A 21,639-nucleotide genomic window follows, 5' to 3' on the forward strand; every position below is an offset into this window, starting at 1 on the left:
AATATTTTTAAGCGTTAATTGAGTCTCGGAGGCACGTCTATAATGGGTTTTCGGCAAACAAAACTATAAAGTTAATTTCCTCTAATGGAAAGGCCCCCCGCGGTTTCCCAAAGACTGTGGGAGATGAGCTGTCACGCCACAAAGTGACGGCGGTATTTATAAACACAACAGAGCGAAACGTCACCGGCAGACTCGCACATGCAGGAAGCGGGTTAATCAAGAGGGTTTCATGGAGGCGTGTGGTTTCTTTTTTTGTTACTGGCATAATAATAATAATAAACAGCACGTCAACGCATGTGTTCGAGAATATTCGCAGCAGGTTAAATAACACCATCGATCTGTTAGGAAGAACCGAGAAACAAGCCGATGCCACAAACAAAATCTGGTGACTTTTTTTTTTTGGGTCCAAAGTGTGAATCAAGCTCAGCTGGAAACAAACCGCAATAAATGATTCCGCGGAAATTACCGTGTAATGACTGCAACGCGCAACTAAATACGTGCCAATTGAAAAGTACGAAGGCAGTTTTGTCGCTTGCGATGATTACAAAGACGGTCCCACAAACTGACTTCTTTGCGAGCACAATTTCTTAATTATTTTTTTCATCTGCGAGGCAATAAAAATAAAAATGGTCGCGCGACGACATGTCTCGCGGGAGAGTTTGGGCCGAGCGTCTGCGCGCGTTCAGGTGTCTGACCGTGGGGGTTCGTTCGACGCAGCAACACTTCATTCTGTCGCGCGCTACCCCACGGTGAAATTACCTGCTTTGCATTGCTCACACAAACAAACAAACCACAAAGATCCCCCCCCCCCCGGTGTGGCCTTTGAATAGACTGTTGGGGCAATTGCTGTTCGCGAGCACCTGTGAAGGCTGGCACGTCGCACGAGGGGGTGAGTGGCCAACACCACGCCCGGCCGCCTTTGTCTCCCCAGTGGCGATAATTATACACCACACCAGGTACTCATTTGAGGCTGAGTCAACCTCGGCGAAGCCCAGGACTGTCTCAGATAATCATCACTGGTGTTGGTGGCCGTGAGTGGGAATCGAACTCGGGTCGCCAGGTTCGTTGTGCAGCGCACGATCCTGCTGCACTACCGCTCTCCTTACTCGCACAAACACGCACGCACGCACACACACGTGCACGCTGGATACGTAAAAGGAACTGACGTGCTTGAATGACGGTGGAAACAGGACCGATCACGGTACGTACCAAAGTTATGTTTCTTGGAAGCTCGTTAATTTCTTGGTGCCTTTTCTTGAATTCCTTCCAGATACACTCAAACGATTCATCCTGTTTGGGAAAGGAAATGTTAGAATCGTATGAAAACACGAAGGAAAATCTAATTGGGCTAAACCTAAACCGTCATCGCCATATCCTGTGAAGTAGCTAACGGGTTTGCAGGCGGTGCAACTGCACTGATGGCCCATGGGTCGGAGAGGCCCAGGTGTCAGGGCGACACGACCCATGCCAACCACGCTACGCCGCTGGTTCCGTCACCCGGCAACCCTTGGTCCCAAGCGCAAGTTCAGTTGAGGAGGAAACCTATGGGAATTATTATAATACTCCACAGGACAATACACTGATTTTGTTGCACATTTTTCCATTGCCAGCCGACACACATTTAAGTCTTGCACGCATTCTCAAGTGAGCTGTGCCCAGACTCCAGTTCACCCGATTGCGGTGGAGTTTTAAAAAGATCGAGTAAAAGTCACAGCGGGAGGACACCTTCTGCAGTTCGGTATTGGGGAAGGAGAGTGCCGTGGTAGCAACGCAAAATCTAAACGAGCCTCCTTCCCCTCGTACGTATGGCTGTTCTCCCGGGCACTCACTCCAGTTTCCTCGCAGGAGAAATAAAAAATAAAATCCTCAACAACGGTGCTCAGCTTCTTGGTTCTTTTGGTAAAGTCACGTAAAATGGAAATAATAAAATAATAAAATAATAAAAATAAAACATTATAAAATAATTCTCACGACGTTTCGGCCACAACGCAAGCAGCCGTCCTCAGGTGGAGAACAGGTCTGTCGAGGAGACAGAGTCTGAACAGGTCTGTCTATTATTTCCGTTCTACGTGACTTTACCGAAAGAACCAAGAAGATGAATCCCTGCAGTCACGGAAGCTTTAAATCGAAACGGTGCTCAGCTACCACTGGCCGAGGTTTTTTGTGGTTGTGCTGCTGCTGTTGCTGCTGCTGCTGCATCTCTCCGGTGTGTTTTCGGGTCGTACCGCGTGGTATGCGGCATGGTGTCCGACCTTCCTCTCCGTCGGACATCGTGTCGAACAACACGCGGCGGTACAACCCGAGAAACAAAACGGATTTTAATTATTTATGAACATATATACATGAACATTGAACTTCTTACATGGCCAAACAGCTGATTGGAGGTGCGAAATATATCACGGTTGCTTTAACAGAGACTCAAAGTGCAAAGCTGCCAGCAATATAACATTATGAAAGTTATCATAGACGAGACTTCACACAAATACAGTGCCGCATTGGACAAACATCCCTAGCAAGACCATCCAGAAAGAAACATAAATCCAGCCTTCCCGTATAAATGACGGGATAATGAAAACACCGTTATTACAAGACGCTGGCGCGGGTGAAACGTGCGGATTTGCATTTCCGACGAGCGCAAGACTCTGAGCGCAATCGTGCCCCGTGGCACCGCACGGCCTGGGAACGGGCACCACACGGTCAGAACCAACACAGCCGCTGCGCTTGCGCTCCAGTGGGCATCAGAGAGCAGGGGTTAAGCATACCCTTCCCGGGTGGTTAACTACACAGATTTTGGCACAACGGGGGACATGGGGTGGAGGGGGGGGGGAGTGAGCGGCTGGAGGGGCAGCCGTTGCGACCGTAGGACGCAGGGGAGGAGATGGTAAATGAGAGTGCGTGGAGAGAAGAGCGGGCGGCGGGGGGATAGGCAGAGGTCAAGACTCCGTGGGGGTGCGTTATTCTGGCTCCCAGACGCGCTCTTCCGAACGGATCAAAGTGGCTACAACGGGTGAGTGGCCAGGGACACTGTGTGGAAAAACGATGCCGTCCCCGCGGACAGACCCCTTGCCACGCTGCAGACAATTGTCCCGTTCCGCGACCCACCCCCCTCCACCACGCCGCCCCCCACCCATTCCCCCCCCCCTCCGCTACCAACCCTCCCCCCGCCTCTCCTCTCTCGCCTTCAGCCAACGCTCAAGGGATAATGTATGTCGTAATGAGACGACCAGATTACACTGAAAGTATGCGCGTTTTCGTTGTTGTGAATATATTATTATTAATGAAATCTAATTGCCGCTCTGAACTAATGAAATGTTCACGCGAGCTCACGCGCGCGGAGATAAATACCAAAACCTGAGCGAGCCGTCGCGAGTATATTATTTGTGTGCGCGTGCGTGGGTGTGTGCCGTAGCTGACGGCGTGACGATGGCGAGAATTCAATGAAACATTTGGTCCACGAGAGAAGGAGTGCAGGTTGTGATCGCCGTGCTGTGCGACTAACCCAGACCGCAGCCGGGTGGCATCCGATCTGGTCCCGGGCATCGTTTGCCACCCGCCCGGTTGACCCAGCACGCACTGAGCTCGTGCGGTAAAAGCACGGGAACGAAATGAGCGCGTAATTTCAGTTCAAGCGTCATTTGAACCTTATGACGGAACCCAGGGATCCCAAATAAACGGAAGTCAAAATCGTAATGAATTTATTTATTTTTGGCGACTCCGTCCCACCGCGCACATAAACACTGCGACCCACCTGGCATGGATCATTCTGTTGTCGTGTCGTCCCAGCGCAAATAGGACGATTGCCGTAGTCAAAAACAAAACTTTTAAACTTTCATTAGCGTATCGTGTAGAGCTCATCGAAAGGAAAAGATTGCCATATCGCTCGCCTTCAACAGACATAAAATGACGTCGCAACGCAGTTTATGAAAGAGCCGGGGGCTTATGTGACCCCGGGGTCCCGCCATGAGGGTCATGTCTCACCGACCACGTGTTTGCTACCTGGTGGTCTTCCAAGGGGCGGTGCGTGAGGCCAGGTACCGGCGGTCGATCTTCGGAGGGCGCTGCCACATCAGCGGCGGCAAGGCCTGCGCCTTGCCCTGGCAAAGACCGGCCGGTGGGAGACCCGTCTCTCTTGCCGCCACCGCCACTTTTGTCAGAGGAGGAAAACAAGGAGAACAATATAATAAAAATAAAATCTAATTTTTTTTTGTATATAAAAATAAACACGTTATTTGGCTTGCAAGTTTGCCACAACGTCTTGTCTGCACAACAAGTATTTCTGGTGTTGTTGTTCGCACGCATGTTTTGTACATTCCTCGTCCTATCAGATTAACACAACAAAGAACACGCATGTTAACAGGATCATTGAGTGAATCTTTTTTTTATCCTTTATTAAATCCTTTATATTAAGTTCACTTGCTTGCTTGATTGCGCGCTTACGACCGTGCAAATCTTTCGGTCGTTTTTTAACCCACTTCCCGTGATCCAATCGAGCTGACATTTTGCACACAGACTCGTTGTGCGTGACAATTTATTTTCGTGAATATTTTTTTCCAAAATGTTACACTTTTTAGGAAATTTTTTTTTATATTTAATTACCAATTGCTTAATGGTGGCAGGCAATCATCTGACCCATAGGTGGCAGCCATCTCAAGCCAGAGGACGAGAGGACTCTAGCCGCCACGCATATAAAGGATTTATAGTGAAAAACTTTGTTTTTACGGGTTAATTTTGAATTCCACCAAATGTTCCGCTGCATTATTTTTGTTTAATTGACTTGACTGCCGCCACCGCACATCTGCGGGATGCAACACAGGCGCGCGCTAAAACGTAATAAAATGTTTTTTAAGGATGCGTCAATTCTTGCACAACGCTGGCACGGGAATACTTGTGGTTGCCGTGTGCCTCGACAGATTAATGGTGATGTCGCGTGCAGGTGTCGGGAATGCTTGAGACGCGTTGGGGAGGGGAGAGGGGTTTGCCGAGGAGGAAGAAGGGGGGTGGTGGGGGTGGAGTATTTTACGTCGGCAGGAGGCCAAGCCAGAGAGCCAGAGGGTGGTAACTGTCGAAACACCAGAAGGGAAATAGGTGAGACCCATGCACAGGTGCTAAAAGTGGAAAAATCCAGAGCATGCTGGCGCTCAAATGAGCATTAATACATTGGGACATGTCTACAGCCCTGAGCCATCGGTGAAAATGTCACGTTTCTGGCGAGTCGAGCTGTTGCACAACAAACCGTGTATTATTGTATGTATGTTGAACTTCTTTTGCGCCGTACGTGGCCAAACCGTGCTAACCGGAGGTGAGACGACCGACTTATTGGGAGCATGGGCTCAATCAACGGCCCACGCAACCCCACGACCATGAGTTGATCTCGCAACCTTCCGATTGCGAGCCTCTCGCTCTACAGCCGAGCCACCTGGCCGGATTAAAATAAAATTATATACTTATATTATTTATATATCTCACGGCACCTGAACGTGCCTCGGCGCGCGCGCGCGTGTGTGCGTGTGTGCGTCGCGGTGGAAGAACCGCTGGCGGGGGCCTCGGGGAAATTATCCGCTTAATAAGCGGCGGTTTTTTACTCCCGGCGCAGCGGCCCCTAAGAGCAGCGCATGTCACCTACGGCGGAGTCGTCTGCACAAAGACAAAAATCCCCCCGCCCGTATGTAGCCTCAACAGGCTGATGGGGCAAGTGCTGTGAGTAGCGCCAATGAAAGCCGGCACGGCACAAGAGGGGATTGATATTCTTAGGTTTTTTCGGTAAAGTCACGTAGGTAAAAAATAAAAGTAAAATAAAATAAAAAGTGATTTATATTTTATTAATTAAAATTTATAAAAGTAAAAAAAAATCACTTTTTATTTTATTTTAATTTTACTTTTATTAATTTAAAATTTTTAACCTACGTGACTTTACCGAACAAACCTAAGAATATGAATCCTTGCAGTCACGAAAGCTTCAAATCTAGAAGAGGGGATTGGGTGGCCAGGACTAAGCCCGGCCACCTTTATGACTCGCACATTGTTCACACGTCGCACCAGGTGTACTCATTTGAGGCCGAGTCGACTCAGGGGAGGCACAGGACCGGTTCAGATAATCGTTATTGGTGTTGGCTATGAGCGGGAATCGAACTCGGGTTGCCCGATTCACAGCACAACGTGCAAAACCGCAAAACCACCGCTCCCCACGTCTGCACGCACACTCCCGCACGCACGCACGCACGCGCACTGTATGCAGGAAATTCGCTCTTTAGTGCCGGTCACACGAAAAACAAACGTAGCCCTGATGGGACGCTTCCACGAGGGTGTAAAACTTCTGGCCAAGATTTTGGCGCGACGGTTTGCGTGGACGGGTTTAACGGAATCTTTTATCGTAATATTTCGGGGCAGAATTATCGTAATTAATGTATATGCATATATACGCTTTGATGTGTATCTGTGTGTTTGGTGTTGCGTCAGTTGCGTTTGGGCTACGGGGGCACCTCGCGTTAGCCGTTTTCAGTGCACTGCTAGATGAAAGCCTCTGCAAGCCGATGTCACAGTCTGCTACGCAAAATATTTTGTGATGCTGCATTGGTAGTGGTACACAAGTATTGTAAACAAACAATAATCAACACAATCATCCATACCACTATCTTAAAATAAAAAAAATATATATAAAATAGGTGATGTTGCAGGCAATAGCCCTTCTTCATAGCACATAACTAGCCCAGAGAGAGTGAATTAGGTTTGGTACTACACTTAACAACACCATGAGGGCCTGTTGAGATTTACATTTTAAATAAGCTCTCTGATGACCAGATTTTGAATTCGCATATCAAGAAACCTAATACAGTAGTAGCTACTGAGTACCATAAAAACCCTTCAATAATCAAAAAGTATTCTGGAATAAACTAATTTGTAATCAAAGTAAAATGACAAAATGTTGCTGGCACATTGCATTATCATGAAGAGCCATTTCCCTAAACATTGCCTGTTATACAAACTCAACTATTTTTTATTTTATTTGACCAGGTAAGGCCCACTGAGCTACATAGCTCTTTTTCAGTAGCGACCTGCACACAAATGATAGCTCACAGAAGTGGCTTATCGTGTGGCCATTTATCGCAGCCAAATGCTCGAAATAAATTTCCCTTTCAAGGCCACACACGCGATGTTGTTATTTTCGTGGAACGTGTCGAGTGGCTGTGCCTGTGCACCACTGCCAACGTTGCGTCACCCAATAAAATCTTGCCGATGGATCAGCAAACGATTTGCCACCGCCACCGCCACCACCACTATATTAGTAAAAATATATAGTTTATTTTTTATATTTAAAGAAACACGTTATTTAGTTTGCCACAATGTCTTGTCTAGACAACAAGTATGTCTGGTGTTGTTGTTCGCAATTTTGTAAATTCCTCGTCCTACTTGCCATCAGATTAACACAACAAAGAACACGCGTGTTAACAGGATCATTGCGTGAATCGTTTTATTTATGAACTCCACCAAATGTCCCGCTGCATTATTTGTTTTAATTTATTTGACTGCCACCACCGCACATCTGCGGGACGCAACACAGGCGCGCGCTAAAACGTGGGATACCTTTCAGCCCCGCAGGTGCATATATGTGTGTGTGTGTGGGGAGCGGTAGCGTAATGGTTAGCGCACTGCGCTACAAACCTCAGCGACCCGAGTTCGATTCCCGCTCACGGTCAACACCGGTGACAATTACCTGAACCGGTTCTGGACTTCTCCTAGGTCGACTTAGCTTCAAATGAGTACCTGGTGTGGTTTGTAAAAATCGCCACTACGGAGACAAAGGCGGCCGGGCGTGGTTCTGGCAACCCACTCCCTCGTGTGCCGTGCCGGCCTTCGTAGGTGCTCGCTAACAGCACGTGTCCCAACAGTCTATTACGGCTCTACAAGGGGATATTAATGTGAGTGACACACATACGTCTCAACATCACTCAATTACCGGCGCGTAGCCGCCACGCGTTCCATACGTGCGCGTGTGCATACAAAAAGAAAACACACGGACGAGCGCACGTATGAAAACATAATTACCGTTGATGACTTACGAAACACCGCCACTTAATTTTAATACGAGCGCTAAATACTCAACGCCGAAGGGGCACGAACGGCGCAGGCTGGCCCAAAACTGATTTCGAGCATGGAGCAGAGATGATAACAATAATACAAGCCACAGATGAGCTCTTTATCTGTGCCGACGCCACCCCCTCTGCTGCTTTTCAAAGTGGGATGGGGGCGGGTTTTTAAAGGGTGGGATTAGCGGGGGGCCCGGTGAAAGGGCCTAATTAATCCCCCTTCACGCACGCACAAATCGGCCGGCTAGGGGGACGAAAGCGAGCAGTCAACCGGAAGGGCGGTGGGGCGTGTCGTCTGCTCGAGAACGACTGTTGTGACAACAAAGGATGCAAAGCAGATGTCTGGGGGGCGGGGGGGTGCCCATCGGGGCAATCAATGTGCCCTCCTCCTCCATCCCCACCCACCCACCCCGCCGCCGCGCCCGTTCTCTCAGCCGCTCCTCACTCCGCTGGGGCCTTCTCAGCCGTCGCCGCCGTCGCCGTCATAATCATCTCCGGGGATTTGTAATCAGCGGGGAGAGTGTAGAAACGACTCCCAGGCACCCTCCCCCCCGGCCGCCTGCACCCCCCACACCCCACCCAACGCCCCCGCCCATCATCTCCGCCGTAGGACCCCGTCAACTCACGCGGTCGAGCGGGCCGCAGGGATGAGGGCGGAGGGTCGAGCGATCATGATGCAGCGGCAGTTTTCAGGCAGCTGGATGACGCGGTGGTCGGGCATCAGCTTGTGCGGGCAGAAGAGTGTCTGTGGGTAGAAGAGGCGAGCGTGAGGTCGTCAATTGCTTTGTTTGCTCCGAGGGACAACCTCCATTTGAGCCGCAAGCCTCTTTTATTCGGCACGCAGACAGGCTTCGATGTGGGATGTTCAGACAGTTATATGATTGGGCGTTTAAAAAAGAATCGTACAACTAACCCAACCGATAATAGGTACTGCATATTCTCCGATTATTAATAATAATAGTTCAATTTGTAACGCGCGCAAATTTGCAGACGTAGTGGCCGCAACTCAGAGGCGCGGAGCCAAGCTCAGAGTCGCTCGAAAGCATGATTGTAGAGGTGAGTTTTTAAGTCTCTCTTGAAGGAGGCAAATGAGGTGATGCTGCGAATGTGCAGAGGGATATCGTTCCAGACTGTTGGGGCTGCCACCGAGAAGCGGCGCATAGACATGACGTGTTACAGTACATAATTGGGGCTTACACAGAAGGTTCAGATGATGGTGTATTTAGATGTTTTATGTTCAATTGTATTATGGCAAGATTAACATCATCCATTGTTGTACGATCTAGTCTCCGCACCTCACAGTGATGACATCACCTTTACTCGGTTTCAGACCGAAGCAGGAGGACTTCTTCACACTTCTGGCAAATCGCCTTATGAAGGTGGTTGTAATCACCAGCGAAACGTCGTAATCAAATTGTCAATCTTGTGCGTTTACTATCCAACACAACGGTTGTGTCGACGTGACAAACCTTACTAATTGGCTGCGTCGGGTGGTGATGGATTAACGACACATTTATATTTACGCGATCTAACCCAACAAACCTTTTTTTATGGGGAATCTTACAAATTGGTAGAAATATATATTTATTCACACGAGCGTTATTCAAAAATGACTTTGCCTAAGAGACGTGTTACAGTACATAATTGGGGCTTACACAGAAGGTTGAGATGATGGTGTATTTATATGTTTTATGTTCAATTGTATTGTGGCAAGATGTATTATAATAATATCTACTTAAGAACTGTGAAACTTTGTATGTCAATTAAACAATATACGTGTTTGGAGTGTGTACGACCATGCACTGTTTGGTGTATTTATTAGGCAGCACTTAGCAAAAAATTGCAATTATCAACTACAGCTCTGGGTGAAGCCACCTCACCGTGTCGGTGACGAGTTGCTTCACCATACTTCACCACAATGTCCAGTGTGGCCTGGTGATGCTCATTTTGCAATTCATGTGAAAACGAACAAAGACTCAAATTTAGGTTTAAAGCTTTCGTGACTGCAGGGATTCATATTCTTGGTTCTTTCGGTAAAGTGACGTAGAAGGTAAATAATAAAATAATATAAATATAAAACAAAAATTCTCACGACGTTTCAACTGCAACACAAGCAATCATGTGAAATCTACATCAAGAACATTGTCTCGCTGTGGATTTCACACCTGATGATGATTGCTTGTGTTGCAGTTGAAACGTTGTGAGCATTTTCATTGTTTATATTTATATTAAGTTATTATTTACCTTCGACGTGACTTTACCGAAAGAACCAAAAATATGAAGACTGAAATGTTTCACAATCAACTCCAATGCAAATACAGTGTTGGTACTTGCTCAATACTACATTAGCGTTGGCACGAACAAGCCTGCAGTGAAAATTTCACCTCATCCCTGCATCATCAACCGTACGTTATCCTGCCACTCAAAACACAACCTCACGTACGCCTGTTGAACTTCTTTCACGCCATACGTAGCCAACCGTGCTAATCGGAGGTGTGCAGTGGGAAGGACAACAGACTCAAATTTCGATTTAAAGCTTTCGTGACTGCAGGGATTCATCTTCTTGGTTCTTTCGGTAAAGTCACCTAGAAGGGAAGTAATAAAATAATAAAAAGAAAACATAATAAAATTATTCTCACGACGTTTCGGCCACAACGCAAGCAGCCGTCCTCAGGTGAAAACCAGGTCTGTCGAGGCGACAGCGTCTGTCCTGGTTTTCACCTGAGGACGGCTGCTTGCGTTGTGGCCGAAACGTCGTGAGAATAATTTTATTATGTTTTATTTTTATTATTTCATTACTTCCCTTCTACGTGACTTTACCGAAAGAACCAAGAAGACAACAGACTCAACACAAAAATCAGTTAGAAAAAAAATGCGTTTTCAATCGAGATCCAAAAGACGGCCGCACAGGCGCATCTGAAAGTTCGCGATGCATTGACCATCAATGTTCGAAGAATAGCCAAAAGCCGCCGCCGCTGCTGCTGCTGCTGTGACGATGACCGGAGGTTTGCGTGATGGTTTATGCTCCTTGACGAGATCGGCAAGGTATTGTGGTCCATTTGTGGCGAGCGCTTTGTGTGTAATGAGTGCCACCTCATGCTGGAATCTAAAGAATCCAACAAACTTCGTAAAAACACTCGCACCCAGAAAGCGGCGCTTAATACACCCCAACACCATATTAGCGGCGGAGAATGTTTATGCACACACACGCACACGCACGCGCGCGCATGGGAAAGGAATTAAAACGCCGTAATAAAAAGGGGGGGGGGAGGTAAAACGCGCGGACAAAGGCGCTAATCTGATCAGCAGTGGTGGGGAGCGGCGGGCGGCACACAAAGCGTGTAATGGAGTGAGACCGCACGCGGATCAACGCGAGCGCCGGGGAGACAAAGGCAACGCGAGCGGGACACGAAAGCGCGGACAAAACCGGGAGATCAAAAAGCACTTGGCTGTGGCAGGGGGGCGGGGGGGTGGAGGACTCCACTGGCAGGTTCGGCTCGTTCACGTGCGTGCGTGAGAAGCGCAGACAACTGCTCATCATCGCTCGTGCCAATGAGCCACAATGCAATGGGTGAGCACACGTTGCTTTAGGAGCCATGGGCCCAAAGTCAGTGGTTCTCAAACGTTTTGGTAAGGCCCCACCCCACCACCACCCCACCCCTCTCCCAAGATTAAGACGACTTGTTCTTTGGCCACAACACCACAACTGAGGTCGCCGTCTTCCTTCACATATGGATATCAACCGAGCAGCAAGTAGCGCGGCTGGTTTGCGAGGACAGCGAATGTGGGTCAGAATCATGACCATCATTTACACTGGGAGGAATCCGATGAGCCAAGGAGCTCTTTCTCGCAGACGTCGCCACCCGTGGCAGTGAACACGAGTGCGCGAAGCGTCCCGCCGTGGTTTGTTGCGCGACGCGGTCGCAATCGGGTCGGAGCAGACGTGATTATTATCGGCTTAACGCACGACGGCTGGAGTACAAAGCGGCGCCTATCCATAAGCAAACCGATATTCTTATCGCGATTACTTAATGGGCGCGGGAGCATGTGGACACTGCGGTTACGTTTACGAAGGTCACAGCACAGAGACAGAAACGTGTCGACACCTCGAAGTCAACGCCTCGAAGTCAGCGCCGTGGTGGGAAGGCGTCGCTGGGCTTGTTGTGCGTGCACGGTGTTGTGTCGCCGAAACGTGGTGCCGACGTTTCACACCCACATCCGAAATTGCTCCCTCGCCTAATCCATTCCGCAGCACGAGCCAAACCTCTCGCCACATCCGACAAAGGTGACCCGTGGGTTAGGAACCGCTGGTCTGACTGCCCACTCGCCTGGAAAGGCCGCGCTCTTGCCATGTATTGTGTTTCCCATAGGCAAATGTGCGGTGAGGGCCATAGGCAAATGTGCGATGAGGGCCTCCCCACGCTGGCCAGGTCGCAATATGACCGTATTTCACGACGCTGGTGACGACGCTCGATCATACCGTCATTGAAAGATGCATAACAGTGCGATACAACAACGGAATTGTTTCGTTTTAGATCCTCCCCCCCAGGTTTTGTGTCGATCGTGCTTTTTAACATTGTGCTCTTAATGTTGGTGATGGTTGTGGATTACTGAAATCTCGGTAGCTGCAAAGCGACTGATGTTGTGTGTGCGAGCTCCCTGGATGTGGGTATAACTGGGCCTGTGACACTGTTTCCATGTTGAGAATTGGCCTGTTTTACCCCCCCGCCCCCCCCCCCCCCCCATAATTCATGCTGTAGTTTATTTTGATATTTCACGAAATGTTAATGACATTACTGAAATGTTTATTATTGAAAGTAAAAATAAATATGCATTTTACTTGTTCCATTTAAGCAAACAGGCAAAATCTGTTTTGAAGCCATGTGATAAATGGCGTTTTACAGTGAACATTAATTAAGGGGAATATTAATTGACTATTAGCTGTAATTACTATATTTATATAATTATTTCACAAATTACTGAGGTTTTTGAGTAGCAACGCTTACAGTAAAAGGTAATCAATTCAAGCTGTCAATCACGCAAGGAAATAAATAACAATTTTGTAAACAGGAGAAATTACGAGTGCACTGACAAATACGGCACCGTAATTAGGGGTAAATTTGTCCATTAAAATGTGGCGGATTTACGACAAAATCACATCGATAGAATTCACTACAGATCTCCAAACGGCTCCGATCGAAACACGGAATTACTTTTGCACTTCACCAAGGATTGCAGAAATGACAGTTTTTATAAGCCGTTTCACACAATTATCAAATGGGAATTAAATAAACATTGTCGACGAATGTACAGCGGCTTCATCTGGTTTCACACATTTTGTTTAAATGTGAAACCTTCATTTTCAGTTCAACGTGGCGGTAATAACGCTCGCCCAAGCTCTCCGATTCACTGCTTTCCAAGCTCAGCAGTCGACGATACGACGAGAGAATTAATCCCAACAAACCACTGCCTTTCGTAAGGGAAGAGGAATGTAAACGTGTGGCTTTCTTTGTCATGAAATAACGTCCCAGGTTTAATCCGACCGATTTTGTGGTAATCCGTGAGCGAGGTTGAAAATTATATTGCTCATAGCGATGATAATAATAAACAAAACAGATTTAAAATATTTGCTGGCTTTCAGCGTTCTGCCACTTGACGTGTTCAGTCACTCGATTGCAAGTCGAAGTTGCGTTCGGGATGTCGAGCGTGAGCAAATCAACACCGTGGTTACACGGGAAAATAATAACTAATGGTGCAACACCACATGCATTTTATACCAAAAATGTTTTTCAAAGTCAAATAAAAGTCAAAGTGGTTTCCTGCTTACGCGAGCATCAATGTGGCGCTTGTCTCCTCGTTACAGCCCTGAACCAGTATGGGGAACTCCTCATTCATATGGCGGGGGCAAGTCTATCCGTGGGGCAACCGACTGTTGACCACGCCACAAAGTGGTACTTAATTTATCGACCCCAGAGGGATGATGGGCTGATTCAAACCCAGATCTGGATTTGAACTCGCAACCTTTCCAGTTTGCGAGCCGGCTTGCACTACCCGCTGGGCGAAAGTGCGAAAAGTGTTTTGATATCACTGGTCAACACACTTTTTCTGGCATAAGGTATTCCAACGGTCTTAAGGTAAGTTTGGGGTGCTGATTACAAATCTGGCATCAGTTTTTGTCTATCACATCAGGTTTTTGAGATATCAAATTTTCAATAAAAACTGCAGAAGAAAAATATTAAATAAATGTGGATATCTACATAAAATGATATTATAAACACACTATCCTAAAAATACAGCACCATATTTTAACACTAAATCAGTCACTGACTCGCAACAACTTGCAATCATAAGTAACAGAGTTTATTTCGAGTAAAATCAATGAAAATGGGGTATGCCGATAGCATAAAAATGATGTGATAGAGCAAATCTGAGATCAGATTTGGAATCAGCACCCTGAAATTAGTCTAAAACAGCTGCAAAAGTCCAGGCCAGAAAAAAATGTTTTTTTGTTTGTTGACCAGTGTATTAAATCTGTAGGCGTTACGCTTTCCTGCCGACTCAAGTTAACGTCTACTCCGATATTTGTATGACGTGATAAAAAATACAAACGACGACAACAACAACAACGACAACCGTGCGTTGTTAATGAGCGCTGGTTTGCCGATTTGCACTACAGCCGAAATGCGGGGAATATGCGTGCATACGTGAGTGTATCGTGTGAGTGGAATAAACAGTGGCCATGAGTGGCAGTTCCAATGGACAGCATGCCAGACATGTAATGGGAAATAAAACGATACGAGAAACACATCCAACATATCGTGGTATTACGGTAAAAAAACGTGAATAGACACGGACACTAATTATGGAGATGCGTCAGTGATCCCGTTTTTTGCTGTCAAGCGCTCTCAAGCACTTTCGTTCATAAACCGGTGATCATGCTGTGTGCACAATCATCAGGATCGGCAATTAATGCATTGTCCGTTTCAGAGTAGTCGATACGTTTACAGCACACGCGTTGCAGCTGTGCCACTTCTCACTGCGGCAGCTTAATAGTCACAATTTATCATTCTATTCTGTGCTGATGTATCACTGCAGTCCCCCTCCACCCCATTCCTTGTCAACGATGAAGGTCGTTTGACCATACTTCACCATGCCGGTCAATGTGGGTTGGTGAAAAGTTGTGCCCAAGACTGGTTCACCCATCACTCGTGGCTAACATGTATATGTATATGTCTCATGGCTTCGTATCGAACTCAGCACGCTAACCCCTGTTTCACCGACGACAAAGACTGTAAGCGCCAGCAATTACTTCTTGCTGGGCACCTGAAACAGAGGGTTGGGTGACCATCACTCGATCCAGCTGCAAAGCCCTGGGATTTTGATTCCCCAAGTTCTTCCAGCTCAAGATGCACATTCCATGACACAAATCCCATGATGCGCGCATCACCAATTGACCTGTTGCTGGCATCTCTCCTTCTTTAATCCACCGATGGATGAAGGCCTCTGCACGTCGCGTCGGTCATGGGGGTTGGTTCGCCGTATAGAATCAGAATGAGAATATTTATTTATTCATACTGGAGGCATCCGGTGAGCTATAAAGCTGTTTTTTTTCATAAATGTCTAGTAGGGACAGGTCATACAGTTACAACAACAAACAATACAAAACACGATAGGAGTGCAAAGCATAGAAAAGGTAAGCAAATCACACAATAAATTGAAGTAGATTTGGTAGTAGGTTTTTACCCTTTTAAACTGGTACAAAACTGACACCTTTATTCAAGGCATCATGTTTGCAATAACCACAACACAAGTAGTGAAAAAAGCAAACAAAAAGAAGCAACTCTGATAATGATAATAATATGCACTGTCCTTGAAGTTGATTGGTCCACACCCGAGACGGCTTAAGTAAATTTGTTGAATAAATAGTTTTTATTTTACCAGGTAAAGCTTACTGAGCAATACACTTCTTTCTTCAGAAGCGACCTTGCCACAAATGATAGCTCAACGAAGTGGCTTATCATGTGGGAATTTATGGCAACCAAATAATCTAAATAATCTAAATAATCTAAATAATATAATATAACCTCACTATGCTGACCAGTGCATGTTGGTGCAGAGAGGGCCCGAAGATCAGTTCAGACATCACTCGCCACTGATGTAATCCACAACGGGAAATCAAACTCAGCTCGCACACTTGCAGAATGCAGTGACCTAACTACTGATGCCACTGCTCCCCGGTGGTCATGAACCCACTGGAAATAAGAAGTACCTCCTCACACCCAGTCCCCTCCCTCCACTCACACATCACTATGGGACGGACGGAGATACTGACAAAACGTATACACACAATGGGCTGATGGACGAACAAACGTACAGATGGACAGAGTCCACTGACTGATGGACAGAATCAGGGACAGACACTGATGGACTGATGGATGGAGTGTCAGACTGACGAACTGACAGAGTTCATGGACAGATACACTGATGGACTGACCGATCGACCCACATACTGCACGTACTAAATTTTGATTTAAAGCTTTCGTGACTGCAGGGATTCATATTTTTGGTTCTTTCAATAAAGTCACGTTTTTCAAATTTTCTTTCCGTGGATTTCACACCTAATGACGATTGCTTGTGTTGGAGTCGAAACGTCGTGAGAATTTTTATTGTTTTATATTTACATTCTTTTATTATTTCCCTTCTACGTGACTTTACCGAAAGAACCAAGAATATACTGCACGTACTGATTAACAAACGGACGGATGGACTGAGTGCGGAAGCACATTCATGAACTCGCGACTCTCATAACCCAAGGCGTGATCACGAGCGCGCGCGTACCCGTTGAGCACAGGAGCGGCAGTGCGTCGCCTGGGGCAGCTCGCGGAAGGTGAGCCCTCCATCCGGCGACACGAGCACAGTGCCGGCGTATCGACTCAGCGGCCGCTCCTCGGCGCACAGCGGGTCGGCAAACAGCTCCACGGGACTTCCCGTCTCCGCCACGCCAGCGCCTAAGGTCATCACGAGCACGCCGGGGGCGAGCGAGCACGGCTGACATCGTCGGGCTTGGAGCCGCAGGACGCGACTTGCTGACCCGCCCACACTGGACGTATGTGAAGAAGAGATTTGTAGCTCATCGGATTCCTCCTAGTATAAATAAAGATTCTGATCTTTTTTGTTGTTGTTTTCAGGGCCGTACCGCGGTGTTGGGCACGGTGTCTGAAGTTTCGCTGTGCGTGCTGGGAGCTTCTTCAGGAACCGAACAATACGGTTGAATCATTCAGAACTCAAGAAGCTCCCGGAGCGAAACGTCGCGACATCGTGCCGAACAGCACGCGGCACGAGCCGGGAACGCGTCGGAGAGCTATACGCAGCAGTGCAACCGCGAAAACCTACGTCGTAGCCACTAGATGTCACCAGAGATCTTATCGTGAGCTCCGCTTGATGGGAGCCGTGAGTGGGGGGGGGGGGCATCTAGCCAGTGGCGCTTGCGCTGAGATTTTAAAACATTTATCTAATTTCCACAAGCCGCGCTTCGCTCTGCACACCAATAATCGAGCGCTTCCGAGGCTGGGTTGGTGAATCGAGCAAACATAGCCACGTGCAGGACAGCAAGCCGGCCATCGACCTTTCTGTTCTGATTTTGGAGAGTTATCGCTGATTATTTTGGGCACGACTTGTTTTTTCTTTGCGCGAGCAAAACAGCGCATGTTTGTCTGGAAACACATTTGAAAATGTGTGTTAATTTAATAATTTCACTTGAACTCATCCGAGCGTATCATGTTTGTTTTGTTTTTGTGCATAAAGCCCTGGCAGCGAGGCAACCCTAATGGATGCCACGGCAGCAAGATGTTAACTACCTCGCCTCGTATGCAGGGGGTCGAGGGTTCAATCCCGACCCTGACACCTGTATATTTGGAGTTTGCATGTTCTTCCCCTGGTCGCGTGGATTTTTCTCCGGGTCCTCCGGTTTTTCCCTTCACATTTAGAATCAACATTCATTTGGAGTATATGGATGCTATACATTTCTACGTGACAAGATAATTCATTGAGCTATCATTTGTGACAAGGTCGCTTCTGAAAAAGAGCTATGTAGCCCAGTGGTCCTTACCTGAAAAAATAAAAAGTTCAAGCTTAGTTTTAGTTTAATGTCATTTAGGTTACACGCGTCACCCACTGTGCTTATTATCACACTAAACGTGACATCTGGAAATGATCCTTTGTTGAATAAACACCGTCTCATGTTGCTGGCGTGCGGCAGTGTTGCGCACTTATGTCATCCTAGAAGACTCCGATTCGGGAACTGTGTACGATTAGGGGGTGGAATTCACAGATTACTGGTTTATTTGTCTATACATCAAGTATAGTGACATTTAAATTGAAATAATAACATGTTTTCGAAAGTGTGCTTTAACCACAGCCATTATATATTCTCTCTTATTAATTCGTAACTACACGATGCATTTGGCTTTCGCCTACAAATATAACGACTATGCATGTCCGGTTACACTTGTTAAAAGGATGGGCCATCGACTAAATTCTCAAGAGCGTGGGGACATTTTTAACTTTAATAATCCAAGCGAGCAGTCAGTGGGGAGTTCTGCCCTGGGTTTTGAGATTTTATTCAGTGGGAATTTATCCAGGAGGCAGGGGTCAATGCTCCAGGCCTTTATCAAAGAGCCCTGCAGAATCTCCAAGGTCCATATGGTTGAGAGGGCTTAGATTTAACATATCATCCCATAAAGCAGCTAAAGCACGTTAAGCGAATGTTCTGAGTAGGCATTACGATTTAAGTTGATGTTAAAATTAATTTGCTTAATGCCGTATTTGAGATTTATATTTTCTGTTATGTGGTCTTTTTTTTGTACTACAAAAGATTGCGCTGAGAGAATTGTTCGTCAAATGCTGACAGCTGAATGTCACAAAAACTAGCTCCATCGCACACGCTTGTGACAATAACGCCGGCACCAATCACGGTAATGCATCATGATACAACGCTTTAATTATTCATTTTCTTTTTAATTGTAATTATCCTCATTTTCAAAGACCGACCCCCCCCCCCCCCAATAAATCTTATTAAAAGTAATGAGTAACAATTTAAAAAAAATGAAGCCGTGCAACTTACCTGGGTTTAAATTTCCAGCGCTGTCAGTTGCCCTCAGCTTCATAATGTGTTTCTGTCGTTCCTGAAAAGTTATTTAAAAAGCTGTCAATTCTGCGACACTCGAATTCGGGATGAGGCAGTGATTAATTTGTTGCGGTGAAATTAAAATCCATTGCACATGGAAAGGTTGTTATAGCCGCTAATTCGCGAGGCGTGTTTGCCGAAAATGATTTTAGCGCACGCCAAAAAAGTGACTGAGTATGCCACTTTGGACTTTTGTCACATCTTCAGCGGGCCATTTTAAAATAAACATTTGAAAGTGTGATCCTTTTCATTAAGTGAGAATATTCAAATTACGCAAATGGAACGTGTGATCGAACAAAGAGCAGTAACGGCAGAGAGAAAGAGCTGTCCTTGTGATATTAAAAGATTCTTGAGGGTCCCATTAGAGGCGTAAGGATTCAGTGGAAATCTTTACATCTCTAAGAGAGAAAACGACGTTTAAATAAGATAAATCAACGGCTAGGGGCCACGAAAAGCAGGAAACACATTCCACGGTGAACTCATTTTTCCAAAATCAACCTCTCTTACAATTCACATTAAATATCCTGTAAAAAAGTGATTACTAGAACTATTAACAGTGGTGGCGATATGCGGTTAGTATGTGCAATGTAAATTATATTTTAAAGCTTGAACCTTCATGTTAAAGGTCATGTGTTGTATCGAGATTAAAGGCTACAATCCACTTTAACAGTGGGACTACATCTCAATTACACTTACGATCGCTGATCATGTACTTTGTATTTTTTCATGGCAGTGTTATTGAGATATTCTTAGGTTTTTTCGGTAAAGTCACGTAGGTAAAAAAATTAAAATAAAATTAATAAAAGTAAAATAAAAATAAAATATTTTACTTTTATGAATTTACATTTTTTACCTACGTGACTTTACCGAAAAAACTTAAGAATATGAATCTTTGCAGTCACGAAAGCTTCAAATCTAGAATTATTGAGATATGTGTTGCGTTTGTTCAAATCCCCATCGTAGGGGTGGGGGGGGATGGTCGGTCCATTCAATACCTTCATCGTCACTCCAGGGTCGATAAAACGAGTACCACAATGTGGGAAGTCAGCAAGTGGTTGCCCTAAAGAGTGGATCACCCCTGCCACCGGAATGTGGTGTTTCCACCGCTGGCTCGGGGCTGTAATAGCGGGAGACGGGGACCGCCAACGCCAACCCGAGTAGCAAACCATCTTTGACTTTCACTTGACTTTTCCCGTCGGTAAAAAAATCACCCTGAATGCGCCCGATCGTGTGAGCCAAGCCTGGTTATGAATGTACATGTACAGGAGGATGCCTGGGAATGGCCAGGTGGTGGTCTAAACTTGGACTTGGCAGTACCGCAGTGGATTTTTGAAGCTCTGTACGAGTTTGAGTGTTTTGCCCCCCCCCCACCCCACCCTGATGTGGGATTTCTCCGGTTGATCCAGTTTCTTTGCACAAGCCAAACATTCTCAAGACGGAATTGGCCAAGCATCCTCAGGCAGGACTGTCCTGAAAGAGTTTTACATCCCAGTTCGGCTTTCCCAGGTAAATAAAGGCCATTGTTAAACTGCTACAACCATTCGCGTTCTACCAAAACGAGTCCAGGTGTAGCTTACAAGGCTTTTTTTATCCAATCAAAAGCGCAGCTGAACCAACCTCATCCCAACATCCGGATGGCGGCACGCAGTGGCCTAGCTTTCGAGTGTGCAGGCCGGTACAACTGCACGAGGCCTACGGGCCACAGGGGCCAAGGAAGCAGCTCGGCCACAAATAGACGGGAGGAAAAAAAATAAAAACGAAATTATGTTTAATTTTACAAGGTAAGACCCACTGAGCTGTATAGCTCTTTTTCAGAAGCGGCCTCGCCACAAATGATAGCAGCCAAATACTCTAAACGCACGTTTCTAAATGTGGTGCGAAAAACCGGAGGACTCGGAGAAAAATCCACGCGAGCGCGGGGAGAACGTGCAAACTCCAAATATACAGCAGGCGTCAGGGTTGGGATCGAACCCACGACTCCCTGTATACCAGGCGAGGTAGTTCACATCTCGCCACCGTGGACAGGTGGTGGCCCCACCATTTAATTCCCAGCACCGTGATGCACGCCAGCCCACGGCTAAGCCACTGGCGGCGGTGGTCGTGGTGGAGGGCGCGTGGATCATCACCTGCTCCGCGCAATCCTCCAGGAGGCTCAGCTCGTGCTCCAGGCTCTCGCGGTGCCGTCTCAGGAGGCCGCGCTCCAGGCTCAGTTCCGCCGCCGCGCCGCGGAACGCGCCGCGCTTGCGCACGCCCTGCACGCCGCACGCCGCACGCCACACGCACCATGGTTTCACTCGGGCAGTTTCTCCGGGGTTGGTGACCCAGAAAATACTTCGCGTACCACAACACAACCAACACAACCACCACATC

The 21,639-nt window shown here is 46.9% G+C and overlaps 1 protein-coding gene across 2 annotated transcripts in view; it reads right to left on the reverse strand.

The window, feature by feature from the left end:
- Positions 1–21,639, reverse strand: part of LOC133345579 (uncharacterized) — a 98,207-nt gene that overhangs the window by 29,261 nt on the left and 47,307 nt on the right. For both annotated transcript variants that reach the window (XM_061556483.1, XM_061556484.1), the window contains 6 exons: positions 21,396–21,521; positions 19,207–19,267; positions 16,923–17,092; positions 8,711–8,829; positions 3,997–4,144; positions 1,210–1,290 (listed from right to left, as the gene is read on the reverse strand). In XM_061556483.1, coding sequence (XP_061412467.1) covers positions 1,210–1,290; positions 3,997–4,144; positions 8,711–8,829; positions 16,923–17,092; positions 19,207–19,267; positions 21,396–21,521 — 705 coding nt within the window. The remainder of the gene's footprint in view (positions 1–1,209; positions 1,291–3,996; positions 4,145–8,710; positions 8,830–16,922; positions 17,093–19,206; positions 19,268–21,395; positions 21,522–21,639) is intronic.

The sequence above is a fragment of the Lethenteron reissneri genome, chromosome 22 (genome assembly GCF_015708825.2).
Source record: "Lethenteron reissneri isolate LAM-NWPU_2019-01 chromosome 22, ASM1570882v1, whole genome shotgun sequence".
In the NCBI taxonomy this organism is placed as follows: Eukaryota; Metazoa; Chordata; class Hyperoartia; order Petromyzontiformes; family Petromyzontidae; genus Lethenteron; species Lethenteron reissneri.